The sequence below is a fragment of the Idiotropiscis lumnitzeri genome, chromosome 3 (genome assembly GCF_059441095.1).
Source record: "Idiotropiscis lumnitzeri isolate Australia: NSW breed Sydney's pygmy pipehorse chromosome 3, RoL_Ilum_1.0, whole genome shotgun sequence".
Lineage (NCBI taxonomy): Eukaryota > Metazoa > Chordata > Actinopteri > Syngnathiformes > Syngnathidae > Idiotropiscis > Idiotropiscis lumnitzeri.
The window spans coordinates 14,436,305-14,460,973 of NC_142393.1; the positions used below are offsets into that span (position 1 = coordinate 14,436,305).

General features: G+C 39.6%; 1 protein-coding gene across 6 annotated transcripts; it reads left to right on the forward strand.

Moving 5' to 3' along the window:
• The first annotated feature begins 564 nt into the window (after positions 1-564).
• On the forward strand, positions 565-24,223 carry kcnq2a (potassium voltage-gated channel, KQT-like subfamily, member 2a). 6 transcript variants are annotated; one of them, XM_088290933.1, is made up of 18 exons: positions 565-1,041; positions 8,850-8,940; positions 9,039-9,165; positions 9,252-9,427; positions 10,270-10,395; positions 10,511-10,621; positions 12,301-12,396; positions 12,475-12,569; positions 13,737-13,796; positions 14,129-14,158; positions 14,718-14,771; positions 15,766-15,971; positions 17,398-17,415; positions 18,022-18,127; positions 18,409-18,540; positions 19,398-19,466; positions 21,171-21,264; positions 21,367-24,223. In XM_088290933.1, the coding sequence occupies exons 1-18, from the start codon at positions 734-736 to the stop codon at positions 22,183-22,185; spliced, it is 2,718 nt and encodes a 905-aa protein (XP_088147059.1). In that variant the 5' UTR covers positions 565-733; the 3' UTR covers positions 22,186-24,223. The 6 variants fall into 6 exon arrangements, with proteins under 6 accessions (XP_088147059.1, XP_088147063.1, XP_088147060.1 ...); XM_088290937.1 differs by lacking the exon at positions 19,398-19,466; XM_088290934.1 differs by lacking the exon at positions 17,398-17,415.
• The last annotated feature ends 446 nt before the right edge of the window (positions 24,224-24,669 follow it).

Genomic DNA, 24,669 nt, shown 5'->3' on the forward strand with positions numbered 1-24,669 from the left:
GACGTATATTTAACATCCTAAGACATAGCTTATTATATATATATATATATATATATATATATATATATATGCTGTATTGTGGTTCTATCAATGGTAAAATGTTACCGTAATAATGTTCATCGTACTTGATGCTGTTTTTTTTCTCTCTAGTTTGTCCCACCACTTAATGATCTAAATTGCCTTTTAGGCTATAAGCAGGTGCATGGTATAGCTGATGGGAAATTGTGGGCCCCCTCCAGCTTTTAAGTTGCCCATTCCTCTAAATATGCCAAGGGGTGTGTTCACTTTTGCAGCGCTTTAAATTTGACTTCTAGTAATTTTTCATTTTGCACTTGAGCTTGGCCACAGCATTTGTGCACTGCTATTTGTTGTTACAAATTCTTATTAAACTGGAAGAAACAAGACACATTCATTCGCCTAAAAGGCAACATTGATTACTCAGGCAGAGCTAATTGATGAGCTGGCAAACTAACGGAAACTCATTGTGATTTTTCCTGAGCGTTGTCTGCCAGGCAGGCGGAAGTGGAAGAAAACGAGGTGAAAGTCAATCTACAGCTTGGTGAGACAAATTCCATTTGGCTCTCCTGCGTGGACCGCATTGGCCGCAGCACTGCGCGCACACGCGCTCGCGCGCGCACGCACACACCCTCCGATACACACGCTCCTCACTCAGCCACGGCGATGCATTCCGACGCCACGGACCACTCCTCGCTTGAGTCGCCCCGGTTTTAGGATGGTGCAGAAATCCCTCAATGGCGGCGTTTTTCCAACTCAAGCCGGCGAGAGGAAGCACAAAGTCGGCTTCGTGGGTTTGGAACCGGGGGGTCCCGAATCGAGCCGGGACGGGGCGCTGCTCATCGCGGGCGTGGAGAGCAGCTCCAAGCGGGGCAGCGGCATCCTGTGCAGACCCAGAGGCAGCATCTCCGTCGGGGGGAGAGCCATACACCCCAAGAAGAACGCCAGTTACCGCAAACTGCAGAATTTCCTCTACAATGCGCTGGAAAGACCGCGGGGATGGGCGTTCATCTACCACGCTTATGTGTGAGTGATGCTTTTTCTTGGCCTTTTACGTTGGGAGGGGGGCACTAGCAGACTGCTTTTTCTGGGCCATTTGAAAGGAAGGATGGGTTATTATTCATTGTTTACTGATGACGCTCTTTGCGGTAAAAAGTTCACGTGGTGTTGATTTTACTCAACAGCAAGTTGGCATCACTTCACCATGTATCATCATTTTTTATCATTAGGTTGCATTATGAGGGTGACGGTTATTTCCCGGATGACACATATCAACAAACAACAAAAAATACTAGATATTGAATATACATCACATCTACAAGTGGGGAAGCTGCCCCTGACACATGTCGGTAAGGGGGACTGATAGATTTTGGAGCAATCAGACAAATTAATAGAAGTAATGCACCAACCGTAGAGTGTGCGTGCGTGTGTGAGTTTCGGGGGTAAGGGTAGAGGTTTGTGCTGCTTCACAGAGCACCACCACCCCCACCCCGCCCCCGACATTTTTGTGACCCCCGGAAAATGTTCCATACAAACAAACAAATATATAAATACTTAAAACATACTGTACAGGTAAGGTCTATTTTTCGATGGTAAGCAAAGCTATCCCGCGACCCTTGTGAGAATAAACGGTACAGATAAAGGATGGATGGTTAGAAACGCTCTGGGAACAGTCCTGTCCTTTGATTTTTTTTTTGAGAACGTGAGTAATAAGACTGCATGCTTTGTATCCTCGGACGCCCCCCCCCCCCAATTGTGACAAGTTCTCAAAAGGGATATTGTATAATTGTATAGAATTGACCGTGAAAAATAATTTTACTTTTTACTATTGTCCCACAGGACATATCAGAGTCTGCACTTTTTGATTCTCCCTGGGAGTCGAATCAGAACTTGTACTTGTATCAGTGTTTTTAAGACCAGGATACTTGGATTTTACTTAAGAGCAGAGTTTGAGTATGTTTGCCACTTCTGTTTTTGCTGCATGATAGCAAGCAACTTTGGATTTGTATCAATCCATCAAGGCATAGCTGCATGGTCTTCTCATGTTTGTTTGGAATCAAGTAATTCTGACTTCAGATTTCAGCACTGTGGAGTGGACAGCAGCTTCAGCACAAAACAAGAGCCTACTTGAAACTGGAAGCTGGGGTCAAACTGACATGCCCCGTTTTTTATGCATCCGTTTTGCAGCATGAGTCATAAAAAAATATGGCCTCCGTCCAATGACGTTTACTTTATGACCAGTTTGGAGCAAAACCTATTTGCTCATGCTCTCCTAATGTGCCACGGCACAATAGTTGCCAGTCACTGATGTACAGTAACCTATTATTAAATGTGTGTTGGTAACTAAAGAATACAAGCTACAATTCCCACAATGTTTTTTGACAGTTGTCCAACAGAGTGTGGTTGCAATAATCATTTACAGTTTAGGGGAAGTCGCGTCTCATCACCCTTGGATATTTTCTTTGCACTGAGCAACCTTGGTCGACTAATTTAAATCGTCTGTCACTCCATTTTAAAACTGGAACATTTGCAAACTGAAGTAAAGTTTTCCATTGAAATGAATGAGAATGCACTTTCACTGTTGTAGTGCCAGTGTAAAGTACTTGTAATTGGTTTTAGTTGTTTTTAAAAAAAAAAAAAAGTTTTTGTTTAGTCAATGTGAGATTTTTTTATTCTTATTTCGTAAGTTGTATTGTGTAGGAAGAATTCAACAAAATATTATTTGAAAAACAACTACCTGTCCACAAATCATTTACAGGTATTGTATAACTGTCCACAGGATTTGAATTGCAATAAGCGCAGGGCATGATATCACTTCTAAGGTAAGATGCATCACAACCAGGGCTGTGGTGGCCATCGGGAATTTCGGGAAAATTTGCATATTTTCCTGAACGGCCGGTATAGTTTTGCTTAGTTTTGTCAACATAAAATGCAGTTTCAGTTATTTTTAGTTTCTTTTAAAATCATTTTCATTTGATTTTGGCAAGGGAAATGTTTGTTGTAGCTAATAATAATAATAATAATAAAATAAATGTGGTATGTAGTTAGAAATAAACACATTACACATTATGAACATAATTGATTGATTTTTTTATTTTTTTTTATGAAAAAAAATAATACTGCATTTTCATTAGCATATCACTGTGCAGTATCTTAGCCTTTTTGCATAAAGGACTGAATGCTTTTTGAACCGCGTTGGATTGTGGTGGCCATTTTGGGCTATCGGTATCCGTGGTTTATACAAGCAAGTGAAAGTGATTTACATGGAAACATTTGACCACAAAGCCTCGCTAATTCTATCACGAGCATACTGTGGCCGATGGAGGACTGGCTCAGACTTTTCTTTCTTGTGCGTCTTTCTTGTGCATGTTATCTAGTTGGTAGCTAGCTCACGGGTTCTTCTTCCATGGAGGCATGATTTCTTCACTATCTTCGTTGTTAAACATATTTGGGTGGTGAGAAAACTGTCATTTTAAAAATATATATCACTCTTATTATTGCAGTCATAGAGATGGCAGATTTCAGCAAACCAAACTGTGCAGCAAAATCACAACTACAAACGCCGTTCTCATGTTTAGCTACAACTTCCTTCTTTTTTTCAGCAGTAACCTGATACGTTTAGGCGTCCAAACAACACAAGTGCTAGCAGCCCAGCGTGTAACCTGACTAGTGTTACGCACTGGACTGGATTATATCCTATAGGTAGCATAATAATTGTGAAATGCTCACAGTCTGGCTGTGAGTCAGTTACTGTGAAAGTGAAAATACACGCTTGGGTTGTTGGCAGTCAAATTGGCCCAACTACTGAAATATTTACAGAGCATGGCAAATTGACTGCCTTGGAAGGAGTCGTAAGACTGAGCTTTCATGGGAAAATGCAGACAGACACACACTCACGCACACACAAAATGTCTGGATTGTTGAAATATTACTGTAATACCTTAAGCGCAAACTAAAACTCCATTCTTTGCAATTTGGGGAATCACAGCCCTCAGATGGCCTTTCTTGTGTCGTGGATGAGTACGATGCAAGGAGGAATGCAAAAAAAATAAATAAATACATTTGGATTCAATCTGCAGAAGAAATCCCAAAATATTTTCCGTGGGATCCATAGTCGTCACGTCTCATAATTAAAAGGGGAATAGGAGTGTAACGAAAAATGATTTGAATCGGAAAAGTGGTTTGGATTGTGCATTTTAAAATCATTGCATCCTTAAATCATATCGCACCCCATGTGTCGAGATTCCTTTCGAATTGTCTTTTATGAGAGATGTACAACAGATATAAGTCGAGTTTTTTGGGGTTGACGTTGTTTCTTTGAATTTTATTCACTGAGATAATTAGTAGTGATGGTAAAATAAAGCTTCAAATTTGCTTCATGAACCAGTTTTGTTATTTTTGAGTCCTGTACATGGCGCTGTTGGTTTAAACGAAATGGCAAGTCAGTGTAATTTCAGCCCAATGTTGAACAAAGAGTGCCATCTACTGGAGTCCAAAAATACTACAACTGGTTCAAGAAGCTGATTTGAAGCTTCCTTTAGGCAACACTAATAATTAGACCTTTGGAGAGCTTTTTCCTGTTGCATTTTAATAAACACGAGAAAATCTGCCACTGTACTTGGTCAAATCCAATCATAATCCAACTGAATCGAACAGAATCGTTTCACTTTGAATTTGTTACATCCTTGAATCGTATTGTAGCGACTTTGTAAATAGTTCAAGGGTTCTGTGTTTTCCTCTTTTCTGTGGAGGCTGTGAAGGCAGCAGGGGAGTGAACGTTATGTTGTTGTCGTTGTGTTGCTCTCTCTCTGATCGGCGTGGTTGCGGGCAACAGCAGCCGTTTTTGGCTTAATAATAAAAGCGTTCGCTGATGGACAAATTGGCCTGATTTATTATACAACGTTACAGTATTATTATATGCAAAATGATATCAAATCTTCTTTTGAGGAGAGATGCACGCCTCTCGTCGCCTCACTTCACCTCGGAGTGAACGTGAACAGGAACACGTGTGACTGTAAGAACGTGTATAGTAAACACGCCGTGCTTAGCCACAGCTGCTACATTGCTAGCATGACTTATTCATGATGGAGTATTGTGTTGTTACCCGTATTTGGTCTGGAGAGATGCCCAATTCCTTCTTCTTCAATAAATAATCGGGCCAAGACACCAAGGCTGCCGGGTGTCCCGTGAGGCTGCAGCGTGTGCCCACGTGTTCATGGCACATGATTGACAGGACTCCCGGGTCACGCCTCCTCTCTCTGATAGGCTATTCTTGTCGAGGTGGTTGTCTGAGGTTCAACCTTTCGATCTCTCATGACGAAAGAAGCTGTTTTTCAATAAGAGTGTGAAATCCCACATCATATAGCTAGTTTACACTTCTCCGTTCTGAGTGTTGGCATCTATAATGGAGCTCTGACAGTGAGGCCAGATCATTTCTGAGCTTAATTCTGTCCTTTTTCCAAAGTAGAGAGACCTCTTCAGCAGTGAGGAGTTGGTTGCCTGCACCGGAAGGAAATCAAGGGCACTCAGGACAGGGTCGGTTTTAACTTTTTTTTTTTGCTGAGCTTGTGTGCTGAAAACCCTTGGAAGCAAACAGATGCTATTTGCAAAGATGCCTGATACAAAGTTTGTCCAGCTTTGACCTTTTCTGCGCACACACCGCCAGTAGCAGCTTTCATTCTCTTATTTCAGTTTTTCAACGAATAGACCAGCATCTTTTTATCTCAACTTATTGATTGTGGGAGGTGTACTTTGTGTATTAGTGGCCTATATTTGCACAAAGCATTAATGGAGTAATAATAAACAATATCACCGGCATCATAAAATTAGTTGTGAAATGACATTGGAGTTGAAATTATTTTAGCAACTCACGTCAAATGGGCTCATCAATTAACTGTTTAATGTTCTTGTGTGCACAACAGCACATTTGAACATACAGTTACACTGTGACCTGTATTTGCATTCTTCAAATGGGCCTGACAAACCTGCCCACCAACCCCACAGCAATTTACCGATTTCCCCCATCTTGAGTTTGTCGCAGTCTATATTTAGCTTTGAAGAGGATGTCTGGGAGGCAACGTAACGCTGAGTACTGGATCTGCACTTCAGCAAGAAATGTGCACGTTCCCGCTTGCAGCAACAGATAGTCAGCTTGATTGATCAATATTCACATTTTTCTACTTTCTAAATTAATCTGTATTGCCGCATCCCCCCCCAAAAAATATCGAGTTGAAAATGACCAGCCTTCGATGAGGATGACTGCTATGGAATGCGACTCTTGAATTCAGGTCAAACGGATGCACTCAGGTGTTGAAATGAGATAATGTCCTTGCCAACCATTATTGCAAAATTTAGTCCTGCAATTGCTCCAAATTGAGAGCATCCAGAGATCGCTATTCCTATCAACTGATATGACATAACCGCTGTTATTCTGTATTTACAGTACTGGTTAAACAGAAAGTTGAACATAAGTCATATAAGTCAGAATTTGTCCTAATTTGGGGAAAAATAAATATGCACGGCCATTCTGGAAAATCCTGACATTTTCCCGAAATTCCCGATGGCCACCACGCTCCTGGGTCACACAAATGTTTGTTTTGCTACTTTAATGAAACTTTTCCAAGCTGGTTTGGAGGTTGCCTTTAATACGGAGAAAATGAAAGCTAATTGTTTGGCTGCTTCTGGAAGAAAATATCCTCACCAGTAGTACTGATGGTGAAATTTGTCATGAAATGTTTCCTGTTCATTGACATTCCCAGAGATAAAAGTCCCGGTAGTAGAAGGGCTGATGGATAACTAGATTTACTTAATGGTCATAATGCAGTTAGGCTTTTCAGCCTGCAGCGAGAAGTGTTCATGTGTGTAATTGTGCAAATGCTGCTAGAAGTAATACCGTGCACACATGTGACACATGTGATAAATTAGAGAGAAGGTGAAGACATTTCTACACTCATTGCAACAAATTACAATTTCAATAAAAATCCTAAAAAAAATATTCGATGACAAGGCAGAACAAAAGCTTCCTTCACACATTGTAAGAGCTGTCTTCGACCCAGCAAGCTTTGACTACAGCGGCCATCAATGATGTATGAGATGCTAAAAACACACACGTTCATTACGGAGGATGACTTCACTGTAACTTGACGAAAACAACCAAGTGTGTGCAGAAAATGCACAATCACTCTACTTTTGCAAATCACCACAAGAAAAACACCTCAAAAGAAAATGAAATGAGTAAGCTTTAAAACAAATGGCTTCATAATTTCAGTTTCTTTCGGCACTGCTGTTTGGGAACCTTGATCTTTGTTGCTTCCCAGCTGGATGTGTCTGCATCAGCTACCTGACACTGTGATGTCAAACCAGTTACGCATTTTCTCCCTATTCTCTTCCCGTAGTAGTACGGATTTGATGATTCATCACTGACCAATCAATAGAGAGCAGTGGGCCAGCAGCTGCTATGCCATTGTGTTAAGAACTCCAACAAATGCTACGGTACAAGTGTTGTCTAGTTCCCTTGACAACCTTTCGAGAAAGGTATACCAAACAAGAAGACATCTTGATCGGCTCGCTCATAATAATGGACTGATTTATCTTTCAGAATGTTGTCAGTTTTTTTTAAATTTCCTGCCGATCACGCTTATCTTGAAACAATTACTGCAACATTTAGGGCAGCATTTTGTTGCGACCAGTAAATGTGACAAAAGGATGACATTTATGGGAAACGTTCAACTTCACCGACATAGACCTCCATTGTAGCTGGGATTTTCCCCACGAGGATATTCTCTCTCAAAAAGGCCTTCGCCGAACTGTTCCCGCAAAGTTGGAAGCATAGAATTGATGAAAATGTCTTGGAAAGATGGACAATTACCATTCAGGAAATACAGTTACTTTATTTATGAATATAATTTGGAGGGAATCTGCACCAGAGTCCAATGTAAGACTTTGCGATAAAATTCATACATTTACCCCCCCCCCCCAAAAAAAAGAAAAAAAAAAATATATATATATTAGAAAAAAAACAAAAATAAAACAATGAATTTGATCATGAGGTCATTTCTATTAATGCGTGAGAATTACTTCTCACAGTGTCCAGGCGACGCCTTATTGTTGTGTTGATTCTTGTTTTTTGAGTGTGCCATGATTTTTCTTTACTGTAAGGAATGTCGATCATGCCAGATTCTGTTTCATTTGCCGCATTGGTCCCAGTTTCAAATTTCACCAAGCGTTCTCCATTAGCTAAGCATTCGATTCTTTCCCGCAGATCTTTTCTATAGGAGGTCCCCTGAGGATTTGTCCAGACGCATCTCCCTCTCTTATAATCCAATGAAATGGTAGCTGGAAGTCATTTGGGGACGGAAGGGGCGTTTGCTGAAATGATTTTCCAATTACTTTAGTGACTCCAAATCCATAATGTGCTTCTCTCACGTTCATTTAACTGATTGATTTTTATTGATAACGTTAACCTACAGTAGTAGATGTGGCGTAAAATCCTAATCGAGATTGCTTAAACCAAAAGTTTGTTGTATCTTATTTTCTTTTTTTTCCATCTAAAACCTCCTTCCTTTCTCGCTAATTCACTTCTGCTATCATTAGTCATCCTTAATGAGACACTTGCCCAGTCTCTGTAAACGAGTGCACCACCCAGACACGATTCATTCATTTTCCTCGGCATCAGTCTTCGTGGCGGGCATTTTTTCTTCAACGTTGCATGTCATTGAAGAGCGAAATCTTGACAAGTGTCCTTTCCTTGTAAACAAATAGTATTTCTTCACTCTGGTATGACTATTACATACTCACGGCCTTCTTTTCTTGTGCTCTTTCATGTCTCTTCCTAGCTTCGTCCTGGTCTTTTCCTGTCTCATTCTCTCAGTTTTTGCCACCATTAAAGAGTTCAAAAATAGCTCAGAGAGTGCCTTGTACATCCTGGTGGGTATTCATTTGCAGCATTTAACGCATTTTAACTTAATTGTGCGCGCCTTCAGCCCCAAAGCGTTAACGCCAATCTTTTCTTTCTGCTCCAACAGGAAATCGTGACCATCGTGGTGTTTGGCGTGGAGTACATTGTGAGGATATGGGCTGCTGGCTGCTGCTGTCGATACAGAGGATGGAGAGGGAGGCTCAAATTTGCCAGGAAGCCTTTTTGTGTCATAGGTGAGAAAAAATTACGTCATAATTTTCATAAATTCGCTGTCAGTGTGTTTTCGGACGACAGTGTTAAATGCGTTGAATCTCGTCAGACATGATGGTGCTGGTTGCCTCTGTGTCTGTGCTGGCGGCCGGATCTCAAGGAAATGTTTTTGCCACGTCGGCCATCAGGAGTCTGAGGTTCTTACAGATCCTTCGCATGCTGCGCATGGACCGGCGCGGGGGCACTTGGAAGCTGCTTGGATCCGTCGTGTACGCTCACAGCAAGGTGGGCGCAGATGCTGGATGAATGGATGTACATGCTGGTTTGGATTTCAAACGTTTTTTTACTCATGAACTATCCATCGTAAGCAGTGGTGCTGGTAACACGTTACGCCAAAATGTGCAAATTTGAAAAAACTAAATAAATAATTCCAGTCAAGTAATTTGACTACAGTCACTCTCACAACATCAATTATAGTTGCTTCTTCATGAAAGTAACAGCAGTATTTCAGAGAGTCCAACCTTTTACTACCACTCAACCCCCCATATAATATTTTTATCATTATATTAAAATATTGTTATAATTATATTAAAATATTTGTATTATTATATAAAAACATTTTATTACATTATTATTATTATTATTATTATTATTGTTTTTGTTATTGTTATTGTTATTATTATTAGTAGTGGTATATTAAAATATTTGTATTATTATATTAGAATATTTATTACATTATTATTATTATTATTATTGTTATTGTTATTGTTTTTGTTTTTGTTATTGTTATTATTATTATTAGTAGTATATTAAAATATTTGTATTATTATATTAGAATATTTATTATATTATTATTATTATTATTATTATTATTATTATTATTATTATTATTATTATGTGTTTTTTCCACACACACAAATCACACTTCTTAGTATTGATTATGAGTATCCCTGTTATTATTATTATCATCATCGTTACATCCCTACTGGTGTCGTGAGTTTGTTCCTGTATAATTGATTTTTACCCCATATACAGCACTTTTTATGCAGCACTGGTTGTTTTCAAGTGCTGTAGAAAAAAAAACATTGATTTGAATTGTTGCCTTCTTACTTTGGTTGTGTGTGCAGGAGCTCATCACAGCGTGGTACATTGGATTCCTCTGTCTCATCTTGGCTTCGTTCCTGGTCTACTCGGTGGAGAAGGAGTCCAACAAAGAGTTTGAGACCTATGCTGATGCCCTTTGGTGGGGACTGGTAGGAGTTCTCCATACTTCTCAGTCATTGAAGTGATCAAACCCATTTTCTCATTCACGTCCGCGTCTTACGCCATATTTTATTAAAGCTATGCATTTTTCATCTCTTTCCACAGATAACTCTTACCACCATTGGCTATGGAGATAAGGTTCCCAAAACTTGGAATGGGCGCTTGCTGGCAGCCACCTTCAGTATGATTGGCGTTGCCTTCTTTGCACTTCCTGCAGTAAGTAGCGCGCTGCTCGTGCATATGTCATCAATTGAATGATGTCAGATTGATTTCTCACATTTAGTTGTTGGCAGGCTCGAAAAAAAAATGGTTTGCATTAAAAACAGACAATTAGGGCTGTTACTAACAATTATTTTAATAATTGATTAATCCGTCAATTATTTTTTTCTACCATTGTAGGAATCAGATAAAAGCATTTTTTAAATTTCCATTGCTTTATTCAACAACAGAACATTATTTCAAATGACCAAAGTTAGGCTGTGTTTACTCCCACAACGGCGCAAACCCCCATTTCTATCTGCAAGCATCTCCAAAAATACCAAAAGATATAAAAACTCCACCCATGCAGAGAGTTCAACCGTGCTTTGTGCTCGACTTGCATTGCACATGAAATTAGGGCCCATGATGTTGTATGCGTTGGATCATGAGCGATTCCGTTCCTTTGCTATACTTTCTATTACCATCATTGTGATGCAGGTTGACATTAATTTCAATCTGTCCATGGGCGGCTGTAATGAGATGTTTACTGACCAAAGTCTTATCTGACTCTCCTGAACATCAATGTCACCAGTAGTTTGTACCTTGTTCATACTCTCTGTACTTCACATTTATTCATCCCTAGATTGTAAATTAGCCCTATATTCTTGGCAGCGTTGATGTTGATGTCGGGTTTTATTTCAACATATTATCGCAAAAGCTCTTAAATCATAGCTGAAATAATACATGTCATGATACAATGCACATATTAGCGACGTCTTAATTTTCTAAACAATTTTGTTGCGGTTAAATGGCACATTCAAGTGTACGTGATCCCGCAAAGACAATCCATATTCACAAGTTCTTTGTCCCCTTCACATTCACAGACCTCCCCTGAGGTGTTATAATGCCGACTGCGGATGTATTTGTTACTCGTTATTACAGGCTCAGCTTTTTACCTCTGTTTCAGAGACGTCAGCGTCAGCAGTTAAATAGGTTCATTGTACCCTGTGTGAAAAAAAAAAAAACACAGTAATGCAATGTCAGCACTCCGCTGACAGGAGGTTGTGCCTGTGAAACTAAATCTACATTTTCTTTACTTTTGCTGGATTAGTGATTTTGCCTGTGCTAAGGATCTGTTTAAAAAGCACCAAAGTGCAGTCTCATTTTGTTCTGTTGGTATTTTTGTAGACAAGTGCAGTTAGAAATGTGTATATGCGCCGTTGTGGGAGTGAACACAGCCAACTTGATTTCCAGCCAATCGGCTCCCGTCACACCCTTCAGGCCACATATTAAAGCATTGCAGTGTTTATAAGGAATTGGAAGAAGCTCTCCACTTAAGTTGCCTTGAAGACCACCGTCAGAAGATAATAAAATGATGAAAATGATTAGAATGCTTCCATGAATTAATTTCTACGATGATTCTGAGGGCTCGAGCCTGCTCGTGCAGCATTTATGAATTCAATATGAAAACATTAAAATAAAAATTAAATCAAAATTACACATCCACTACATATGTAGTAGCGTTGGAACGCAGAATCTCTCTGCCTATGCCTGGATAAAATCCTCTGAAATACGTGTTACACCCTTATGCCGCAATTTAGACCTTGTTTTATCGGGTCCAAAGTCTAGAATATTTCCTGTTACCAAACTTGTAACAGAAAATGCCCTTGATATGCTGTGACTGTGATCCTGTGTAGGGCATCCTTGGTTCTGGATTTGCCCTCAAAGTCCAAGAGCAACACAGGCAGAAACATTTTGAAAAGAGACGCAATCCTGCAGCCAGCCTCATCCAGGTACCCGTTTAAACTACTTGGCTCGATTGTCTTTGTCAGATAAGCACGAAAATGTTGTGCCACATCTTCCTCTTACAGGCTGCATGGAGGTTTTATGCAACCAACCTTTCCCGCACGGATCTGCTATCCACTTGGGATTTTTATGAGCAGACTGTAGTAACCCCAATGTACAGGTAGGCTTGCATTTAATCAAATGTTCTCTTGTATAAGTACAAACAAAAGTGTGTCAGAAACCCAACTATGAATTACGAGTTTTCCACAAAACTAAGCTGCGGATGGGACTGATGTCCCCCGTAGACTCCTGTAATAAACCAAAATGACTCTGTTTTGCCATTTTAATTGCTCAGTTTTTAAGAAACCAGGCTTACGTCGCTCCAAAGACGAAAACTAGGGGCAAGAAAATAGTGAACTGGTTAAATTTAAGTAAAAAACGTTAATGTTAAAAAAAAAACTAGTTGGCTGTGAATTATTAAGTTGAAATGTGTGGTTTTTTTTGTCATCCGTATTTATTATTTTTTTACATAAATATCTGATTATTCAATTGAGAAATTCAGTTGGATATCTGAATTAAAAAAACTGTGATAGCTGCAGCCCGAATGGAAACCCTAATGCTCGATTGAAACAGTTAACCCTAGTTAAAAAAAATCCCACTGCCACACCTTTACCCTAGTTTGAAACCCTACCTCTAGAACCTAACCCTAGTTTCTAACACTACTTCTAAACCCAAACCCTTGTTTAACACCTTCCTCAGCCATAGCCCTAGTTTGAAACGCTAACCCTAGTTTGACATCCTATTTCTAAAACCGAAGCCTTGTTTTACACCCTATTTCCAAATCCTAACCCTAGTGAAACACTGTCTCCAGTTTGAAATCCTACTTCTAAATCCTAACAGTGGTTTAAAACCCCACTTCAAAAACCTAGCTCTCGTTTGACACCCTACTTCTAAACACTAACTCTAGTTTGAAAGCCTACGTTTGACACCTTAACCCTAGTTTGAAACCCTAATTCATGGAAACCCGAAACCTACTTTTTAACCGTACTGTGCAACCTCAACCTTACTTTGATCCCTTCACCGCTAATAGCAGCACTCAAGTTCAAAACTTTGCACTGCTCACTGTCAACACAAAGCTGCCTTAGTGACTGTCACAGCCCAAATTTAATTCAGGAAAAGGAAATTCACTTTTTCATCCAAGTTGTAAATGAAGGTGGAAAGGTGATGAGCAGCGCTAAAGTCAACTGCCAGACTGGATGGAATTAGCACCCGCAGGCGCAAATCAACCTTTGGTCAGCAGGGAAACTCGCATTTTTTTTTACAGAAATTCTGTCGTTCTCTCTCACAGATTAATTCCGCCTTTGAATCAACTGGACCTGCTAAGGAATCTAAAAGGAAGGTCGTTCAGGTGCAGTTGCAGTTTTGTAGTTCGTGAAAATGAGAATGGTTTTGATTTTGTGTGATCTTTACAGCATTTTTTTTTTTACATTTAAAAAGCTAAAATTTGAAATCATCATTACACTGTAATGCTTTCATCCACTTACGAATTGGAATGCATGTCAATATCCCAAAATTGCCCTGTCTACTATCATTCATTTTTAATTGTTACGTTTAACCTGATTTTTTTAAAACAACCTGCTTAGAAGACATTGACAAAATGATCTGCTAGTTCTAGAGAACGCCTACAATCGTCATCTGTATTTGAGTACTTTTTGAGAAATGTGCCCATTCTGCTCACAGGAAGGAGTCCCAAACCGAAACCTCTCCCAGGTCCGTAATCTGATGGATTCAGTTTCTTCTTCCTTTTGGCTTCTCTTCAACTCTGCTTTTAGCTGCTGCTGAGCCACTCTTCTTGGGGAGTGTGTGTGTGCGCGCGAGTGTGTGTGTGTGTGAGTCTGTTTGGCGGCCATGGGTGTGGCTGTTGGTTCTGAATGTCTCCTTCAAGAACGGCCATGCTGCATTTGCATATGCGATGCTCAGGGATGCTTCCTTATGCATTCCACCAATAAGCTGATTTTTCACACTGAAGCATTCAATCACGATAGGAAAAAGTGTTTTTTAAAAACACTTTTTAATGCTTTGCTTGTTTTTTTTTCCCACCCACACTGACCAAGGAAACATGTTTGTTGACATAGCTTCAACACTTTATTGTGACTGCAGGAATGAAAGTGTGATTAACACTAAAATAGTGAAAATTTGAATTTGGTGTGTTGCCACTCGCGGAAATATGATAATTACAATAAAGTGTCTTTACAAACACAGTTTAGCACATACTGCTGTTCATAGCACTGTATCCACTGCTTTTTTTTTGTCTCCTCTACGGCTCCAGTAATGAGAATGCACACAAAGCCAGACTTTGTGGTTGCTGTCCGAGATCTTTTAGGTATAGTTATTACACAGATATTACCCACTGCACTGCAAGTCTGTGTGTCACCTCCCGCACCTCAGTTCCAATCCCGTCTTCAACACAACTTATTACTTCATTTATTTATTTATCTTGTAGATGTGAGGTTGCGTTTGTGTGATGTGGAACTACAGCACGTTACGTTTCAAGACATTTTTTTTTTTTTACCAGTTTCTAGATCCAGCAAATAGTGCTGCGGTAGATAAAAAAAAAAAAAAAAAAATAGGATGTGATTCCTTTCTAAATTAAATACATTAATTATTGAAGAGTCTTATAGTATTGTTTGAAACAGCGCGACTTGTATTATTGGTGTCTTCCCCTGTCCTTACAGCGTTCCGTGGGGCAGTGGAAACGTATTCATTGCCACAAGTGGCAGATTTATTTGCATCTTTAGAGTTTTATATATATATAAATAAATATATATATATATATATATATATATATATATATATACACACACGTTTGGTTTTTACTATACCATAGCTAATGCTAATTTAGTATTCACTTGAAATGTTTTTGTAACTGAAGCTTTTTATTTGCTTGCTGCCTTTTTTTTTTTTTAATAAATACTTTTACTATCTTCTGACTGATTCTGTTTGTCTTCCTTTCACAAGGGATATTGAGTATGATCATTTATTTCTTTGTTGCATGATTTGTGTCGTCCTTTTGCACATTGAGTCACCACAGCTCATCCTTTTGAGATGTCACTTTGCTTCCCATGCATGCTTGCTTGTAGCTTCCTGCTCTTTGCCTGACCTGCTGAATGCCGTACTATGTTCCTATATGGACATGGCTTCCACTGCTGTAGGTTCTCTTGAGGTAAGCGTCACATGAGTGTGATAATATTTATATTCAAACAAGCAAGAAGATAAAGAGACATGAATTGTTTATTTCACAAATTCTTACAAAGCAGAAACATGCCATGCAATTATTTTCACAAAGACTCATCATTTTGTGACCTTGGTCCTTTTAGTCGGAAGGCGAGTCTGAAGGACAAGATGTTCCCCAGTCCTTCCAAGGCTCCATTGGCCAAAGGGAAAGACCAGTCACCTGGGCCAGAAGACGGTGCTGAGATGAGCCCCGGCAGGGTCACGAAGAGCTGGAGCTTTACTGACAAGAACCGAGGGACCAAGCATTCTTTCAAGCTCAGAGGCAGCCCTTCACGACAAAACTCAGAGGGTAAAGCATCTGTACATGTTCATTCAGTATTTAGATGCCTTGAATTTCTCAGTGTTTTAGGGTTAATGTTATAAAGCCTTACAGCTGACAAGGCATCAGAGCAAAAACTCATCTGAAGGACTCATCTCAATGACAAATGAAGAAAAAACAAGACTGTATTAATGAAGGCCAATTTTGGGGAAGTTATGAGTGGAGATTATCTCATTTGTTTTTTCCTATGTTTGCATTGGTCACATTTTTAAAACAAACTCTGGTGCCATTCCTCCGATAGGGCGGTTTTGGTCAAGCATGAACAAAATCATCCAAACCCGTGAACGCAGCTTTATTTGATACTTTGTTAGCTGTCTGACGTCGAGTTCACTTTGCTGTACTGTCAACTGAGCAGGTTCCTTCCTTGTGGTGGAATTCAGGAAAAACAAGTATATCTTTTCTGGGAAAAAATTTATCCATTTAAAATTGGTGAACAAGGCTGGACTTCCCAGATGGAATGCCGTCAATATTTATGAATTAAATCTTAAAAGGTAGATTAAATCCAAGAGGTAGAACTTTTTTTCTGAAATGCCACATGTAAAATCAATATTCTTCAAGCTTTTGTCGCTCGAAGGAAAGAAAATGTCTGAAAAACCTCATGTGCTTCAAAAAAGGAAAATCAGAATCACTAATACATTTAGGGGCACATTAAGCCATCTCCGATTAAATTTTTCTGTTGACTAGTGTAATATAACAATATTCTTGCCTTTGCGAAGAACTTCAACTTCAGTTTTATGTATAGCTGTATGGCTGCGCAATGCTGCACCCTGGTGGCGACAATGGGCATACCAGAAGTTGCAGCACAATGCCAATTAAATTGAAGCGAACAATGTTTGAGGTTTTATTCTTTACAGTCTATATATTTTGATGTGTCATTACTCTATGTTTTTTACCAACTAAAATATTAGAGAGTGCTATTTTTCTCATTAGAAAAAACACATCACACACATTTTTGTTGGATTATTTTAGGAGGCTGGCGTTAGCCTATCGCTCTAATTACCGCTACACGATACAGTACTTTCAAAATCACCTACATCTGAATGGTTTCACAAGAGAAAGAAAGACCCAGACATAAATTAAATTGGAAACTTTGTTGGGAAACCAGGTAGACCTCTACCCAAAAGAATAAATACTGTATAGAGTAAAATCTTTTCAACAAAGTATTAATAGAGTGTGAACATACAGTATGTGTCCATTCCTTTTTCAATTAATGAAATATTTTTCATTTATATTAGTTGAAATAGAATCATTCAAACTAATCATTGTCGTCTCATACATGCATCTTGTTGGCCAGGAAGTTCCAGTCCAAAGTTTGTCACATTTGTCTGTTCTTGACGTTCTCACTCGAATCCATAATGAATTGTTTTCCATGTCTTTCCTTTCTCTCTCCTTGCAGCAATTGATGGTTTAATAAGTAAGACATTGGGGATATTTTTGGTTGGCTTATATGGGGGGGAATAGTCGCCAAGAGAAGCTTCATCTATTTGGAAAACATGCATGCTGAAATCTGCTGAGATTTTCTTCACTTGACATGAACCCCTTTTATACTTGTCTTTCACCGCTGAGATGATTTTGAGCCACCAGCTAAATTTAAGTAAACCAATTGCTATCGATAGTGGGAGTCGCTTGGTAAGTTAACAGTGGGTTCAAGTGAAGTGGTGTCAAGATTAAAGGAAAATTGACTCCAAATTGCCCGAGTCACCATTTTGCATGAAGAGTTCTCACTTTCCTCACTAACACTTGTCAACAGCGGTCAAGTCCTGAGACCTTTGTCTGACTGCCGCCAAATGCATAAAAATTTAGCTGAATTTAATCATTTAATTATTCTTTGATTCTGCTCTGATTTTGTTCTGTGACACACAGCCAACAAATGTTACTCACAAATGGGCTATTGATTCCTTAAAATTGAGTTTTATGTCCAAGACAAAAGCAACCGCTTTGCTTTGCTTCTTCTCTTGATGCAGGTTGTGGGCGGGCCACAGTCATCTTTTTTGAAAGTGTTCTTCTCTTTGTCCCGTAGAAGCGAGCTTTCCAGGAGAGGACATTGGCGATGACAAGAGTTGTCACTGTGAGTTTCTCGCTCAAGAATTGCCGCCAGGGTTAAGGGTTGCAATTCGAGCAATATGGTAAGAGCTCACATTCAATTCTCCTCTGCTATGTGAGTTTCAAAATATTCAAGGTGTTCTTATTAATCTGTTTTCATCCGGGGGAGAAAATAGAAAATATGGGTGAATGGGTGTATTCATATTCAAATTTATGCCACACAAAATACGGACTGAACAAAGCTGCAGTATGTTTTTGGCTGTAGAGTCATTAATTTAATCTCTTTACACAAAGAAAAAGAAAAATTAAATTATGTTGAAGTCAAATGCAACGTTAAATGATGACACACGTGTCTTCCCTTCAGCATCATGACATTTCTGGTGTCCAAGAGAAGATTCAAAGAGAGCCTAAGACCGTATGATGTCATGGATGTGATCGAGCAGTACTCTGCAGGTCACTTGGACATGCTGACCCGCATCAAGAACCTGCAATCCAGGCAAGCACACATTCACTGTCCAGGGCAAAGCTGATAATCCTCACAAAGTCTCCATGAAGAATGCACATTGGCATCACTCGGGTTATGCTACGTAGAGTATGAAATGTAGACCCTTGAACATCCTTGTGAAATGATGACGAGTGTTATTTGATACAGGCCATGTTTGCGGTATACACACATGTACGCATAAACCATTTTGCCTTGTTTCATTTATCAGACATGTGATGTATCCAGCTGTTTACATCAGTGACATTGTAAAACGTACAATTCACTCATTTTACTCTCAAATTGCAACATGTTGTTGTTTGCAGTGCCAGATTTCCCGCACAAGATGTTGTGTTTGTGTCCACGAGAGATCTTCCATGAACAGTACATTCAGTATATTCCAACAGGAAAACACATACCGGCCGTCTGTCGGGCAGAAACCGCAATGACCATTTTTGATCAATATAATATTTTTTCACAAATTGGTAGTATTGGACAGTCCACACATGAGTCTGTTATTTATTTGATTTAATTTTATTTAATTTATTTATTTTATTTATTTTATTTATTTTATTTATTTATTTATTTATTTATTTATTTATTTATTTATTTATTTATTTATTTATTACAATTTACTGACCAATCTTTAGCTTTGAAAATATTTTGGCCTCTTTGATGATATAATGTGAATGGCTGAACATCTAGTTTTGGAGATGCGGGGATTCCGCCAAACGTCAGCGTTGCACTTTCATGCAGACTTCCTTACCTGACTCACTGTATGTCTTTTGTGTACGGAATATATTGAAAATCAAGATTTCCCAGAATGCTTCATTTCTGGACTGCGCTCATCTCGTCTCTGTGTGCCTTGCCAGGATAGATATGATTGTCGGGGCCCCTCCCCCATCAACACCTCGCCATAAGAAGTCCACTGAAGGTCCTAGGTTAGGTCAATAGACTTTTACATACAGAGTGATCATTTTGCAAGCTTTGTCCTCAATGTTGAAGCAGCTACATTAGATGTTAAATTATCGTACTATTTTGACCTAAAGACCCCCTTGTGAGTTCAAGCCACACCTAAGATGAGTATGTACAAAGATCAAAGCAATGTCGAGTCATGTGACTGTGGCCTCACTCAGATGGGGGTCCTTTGTTTGGTGTCAAACTGGAGAGACAGATCGAAAAAGCGCCCCACCATCAGGATGAAATGTTATGCATGGAACCACAAATAAGTATGCAGGAGCGTGTTCCCACATTTATTTTGTATGACAGTGGACAAAAAGCAGAGCACAAAAATTTTGGATTAATTGCTTTTGGGGTTGGGTGAAAAATATTTTTAATGCTTATAAAAAATCTGCAACTAAGATTCAGTTTTTTTTTTTAATTTATTGTTTGTAATAATCCAAATTAATTATTTTGGGGCTTTGGGACACAGAACAGGTAAATTGCAGGAATTGCTGCTTTCAAATTGTCAATTGTTTTGTAATTTTTTTCATGCTAAAAATGCTTTGCAATTAGTGTAGCATTAGCTGAGTATGTTCAGCTTATTTTGTTTTTGGGCTTGGCTCCGTTGGCTACTCCTGTTTCAAGAGAATAGTCATTTTCTTGATTCAATGTCGACTTTATCTTTTTGTACGGTATCATACAAAATTCTTGAGGGAACTGCTTGCTGTTGCATTTTGGGCTAGGACGCTATTCTTCCACTCAGCACTATACAATCGTGATTGGTGAACCTTGCACTGTTTGTTATGCATGTATGCACATCTCAGATCAATACATTTGTCTTTTGGACATGTTCACTTCATTTTCACATACAGTGGAACCTCAAAAGTCTGCATTGCTGTTCAACTTCTTGTTTAGAACATTTTATTATTTTTTTTATATTCGTGCCACGTTAAAATTGCCACCATGAGGGATTGAACTGACTAGTCGATGCATCTACTTACGTCTATGTTTATAAACAACCTAAAATATGCGTTGTTTACTCACTTTTTGAGGACATGGTGGGTTGCACGGTTGCTGCTTGTAAGGTGAGTCTGCTCATAAGTAGAGTAAAGAGTAACGTGAAGAGGAAATGCAACCAAATGTTGCAATGTACATTTGTACTATTCTTGTTTAACGATGTCACTTAATGTTGCTTTAGCTTAGCGCCACTTCCTACTTCCCTCCTTTGCAGTAAGTTCAGTTGTTTGAATTTCAAAATGAGCAAAATTACGAATTGTGCGATGATAGGGGAATCTGAATTTAGAGGTTCCACTGTCATTTTGATCCATTTATTCAGTGTTAGCATGACAACATTAAACCATGTAAAAGTAAGTCACGCTTAGTCTTTTTCAAGGGTAGTCTTTGTGGAATTTTCAGTTTACAAACTCCAGCAAAGATCCAGTCATAATGCTTTTTTTTTTTTTTTAACTTTGGACACGGTAACTTGCATTTTTGACAGATATCGTCCCTGTCCAATAAAAATGATGTATTTCCAAGTTTGGGGGAACTCTCTGAATTGGTATATTAGACGTTAGATAGCGATACTTTATGCTCTCATTGGAGTCCTAAAAGACTAGAAAATCCACAAATGACCTTTTACCTTACTTTATGTTACATAACTGTACTGTACGTGTAACCTCAGATCTGACATTTTCTAACGCTAGAGTTGACCAAATAGTGGGGAAAGGTTCAAAAGGTGAGGCGGAAGCCGCGGACGACTCGAGCATGATGGGACGTTTGGTCAAAGTTGAGAAACAGGTGAGGGCAGCAGCTCTGGTAGGATGCATCGATGCACAACACTTCTTTAAGAGTGTTTCCACTAATCTGTCTTGGTTTTGTGTGCTTTTCTTGTGCCTGCAGGTGGTTTGCATGGACAGAAAGCTGGATTTTCTGGTCCATGTGTATATTCAACGCATGGGCATCCCTCGCTCTGAGACAGAGGCCTTTTTTAACGCCAAAGAACTATATCCAGCGCCGCCTTACCACAGCCCAGTGGACAACAAGGAGAAGGAGGAGATGGTCAAGGAGACGAAGGACATGAAGGACATCTTGTGCACTGACGGGTCTTTAGAGCAGAAAGACCCTTTATTGGATGCACATGTGTCGGGATCCGTGGATTCCCTCCCCGGTAGTCACAGTCGGCCTTCTACCTCGTGGCAGCATCAGCTGCAGCATCCCGTCAGCCAGCCGGCTTGGAACAGCAGCGTGGCCAATACCCCTTCGCCCGTCTGCGGCGGCGATTCCCCCCGACTGTTCCGCCTTCCCCCTCCGCCCGCTCCGCTCCATGACCGTTCGAGCCAAGAGAGCGGCTCCCTGAGCAGGAGACGTCACCGGAGGCAGAGGCGTCGTCCGCAGGACGCCACCAATGCTGGGAGCGACACGTCCCTCTCCATTCCGTCTGTGGACCACGAGGAGCTGGAGCGCTCCTTCAGTGGCTTCAGCATCTCTCAGGCCAAGGAGGACTTTTTCGGGGTGTCTCTCTTTCCAGGCTGCGGTGGCGGCGGAGGAGGGTCCACAGCAGGGACTGAAGCCGGAGCCCCACCTCCACTCTGTGCTAAGGTGCGGCCGTTCCTAGCGGAAGGCGAATCCGACACAGACTCGGACCTCTATGCTCCCTCGCCCCTGTCCTTCACTGGCGAGGCCTCCTGTGGGGAGAGAGGTTGGCCCGGACTAAAGTAGCTCCGCCCACCGTGGCCCTGCTTGGCAAAGATGCCAAAATGGTCACGTGAACCAGAAGCCAATGTTGCTCATAATTTTGATTCGTTGATTTAGTATTGAATGAATGCCGGTAATATGCCCTTGGACTCTGTCTTTGTCTGAGATTTACTGTCATGGAGCAAGTAATGCTTTAATACCGAGGTGTCAAACTCATGTTTGTTTTTTTGGGCCACATGGTAGTTATGACTCCCCTTGGATGGCCATTATAACCTTAATTTATCACATTTACACAACAAAATGATAGATTACTATAGAAATCAGAAGCCAGTCCAAAATTGTTTGTTCTACTACTTTTCAATTTATTTTAAAAAGCACGGGGGTTGCTACCAAAAAAGTGCTTTCAATTTCTCAATGTTATTTTGACGCACATCATTTGACTTGTTGGGCTGCATAAAATGTAAGTTTGATACATGTGCTTTAATACATTGCATGAATAATGATTGCATTAATTGAAATATTTTTTTTTTTTTGCGTTAAAGCTTCAAGGAAAGTGGTTGAGAACTTTAAGGAGGGAGGCATATCCACTCAAGCATCAAAGTATGAAATAAAATATTTTGGTCCTCTGCTGTTTGTTTTGTAAAAACAACAATTGCGCAAATTGCATAAAGCCGAGTTTTGGTACATGTACAGCGCATCAGGATGAATTCATATTGCAAATTTGTCCACAATTTGATGTGTTACAAATTTCTTCCAATCTGTGCATTTTTCTTTGAATCAAACTCCTCCACTCAACACCCCACGTGTACATGTTGTAGCTAGAAGGAACACAATAGCTTTCAGGACAGATTACAGATTTAACAAAAAGTTAGAGGAGGATTCGAGGAATTAGATAGTTTCACTTTTTGTTCACTTTTCTAACTTTTTATGCTATGCCCCTTTCCCAGAAGTAAAGAGGTCCGATTTGTCATAAACAGGAACCAGAAAGTAGTTTACAGCTAAGATAGAGTTGGACAAATGAAAACAAAACACGTTTGGTGACCGAAGAAAAATAAAAAAAAAACACAATTTAACTATCCATTCATTTCATTTCCTGACCAGCAGCGTCATGTATGCTGGATTCTCAGATGACTTTGGCCGAGACGCGGGTTCCACCTCGGACTGGTTACCAGCCGATTGCAGGGCATTTATAGACAAACTAACATTCACACTCACATTCGTACCTGGTAATCTGGTTTCCTCACACATTAAAAAAAATGTCCTTTTGTTAAATGTTCTGTCCAATCGTACTTTCCAAAAAGTAAACATCAATGATGATAAATATGATTAGCACACGTCATTGTGTAAGTAGAATAGTGGTTTGATGGTGTTAGCTAGTTGAGAGACATTAGCAAAAATGCAAAATTAAAAATCATTTGGATTTTCATTGTCATTATTCAGATTGAGCACCGCCATTTATTTGGCCATTTGTGAAGCCCTTGCATGTGAATTGTTGATTTCAGGAGCGCCTGCAAGACGTTTTAGGTAAGAGATCAGAAGATTATATTAATTTGCGATGCATGTAAAATATTCATTTTTTTTCTTCAAGTTCTTGTTGGATTGAGCAAAAAAAAAAAAGTCTTATACGGTGTGTTTCAGACCTCATTTTGCCTTCCATGCATCAATTAGCTAAATTGCTGTTATGTTTGATCTGTACTAAATGAGAATATGCAATAAAATGCAGCCAACAAGGCAATCAAGAGCCTTTGTCCTTCCCCAAAAAAATCAACATGGCCTTATTTCAGTATTGATTTATAGGTTCCAAAATATCTGACACCTGAAAGTGAATTTCCAATGCAAACGATTGTTGCAAATGAAAAATGCCGCCACGGTAGCACTAAAAAGCGTGGGAGAAAGGGGACAGAGCATGTTCAAAACTCATTCAAAGCAAAGCAGATCAACTGCACACTTAACACACAATCACATTTCAGAGATAGAAGTCACATCCACAACCTAAAATTTGCAAAATGAATAAAAATGGAAAGAAGAAACCATCTCACTGGCATGTTGGCTAGCAGCCACAGAACTGACTCAACACCTTCCTCTTCAATAATAAAGTTTTGTACATCTCCAAAAGTGGTTGCTTCTTCTTTACACTGATGGCTTCCATGATGTCATGGAGGAACACTTTTTGTTAGGTGGCGAGCGAGAGCTTCATTTCAAAGTAAGATCATACAGGTGGTAGCAGACTACCTTAATGTTGAAAAAAAAAAAAAAGGATTTGTGATACGTCACCACAAAGACATTGGTAGGTCGTGAGGTCAACTCTAGCCTGAAAGCAGGCCTGAACAAAAACACCACATGACTTTCCAATATTTGTTCCATGAAATTGTATTTATTCTCAACAGTATGTTCTCCTTTTTGTAAATGAGCAGATTTAAAATTCTTCTCACTTAAATCTAGTACAAGATAATGTCAGTATTTTCTTTAGTCGAATGGTGGTTCAAATTGTGTCCATTGACATAACAA

What these genes read in the sequence shown, in the direction of transcription:
- kcnq2a (XM_088290933.1), top strand. Translation starts at nt 734, where the DNA reads ATGGTGCAGAAATCCCTCAATGGCGGCGTTTTTCCAACTCAAGCCGGC. An exon ending in CCTTCTTTGCACTTCCTGCA is followed by an intron (nt 10,622 to 12,300) that starts GTAAGTAGCGCG and finishes GATCCTGTGTAG; the next exon opens with GGCATCCTTGGTTCTGGATT. An exon ending in TGCTGTCCGAGATCTTTTAG is followed by an intron (nt 14,772 to 15,765) that starts GTATAGTTATTA and finishes TGGTCCTTTTAG; the next exon opens with TCGGAAGGCGAGTCTGAAGG.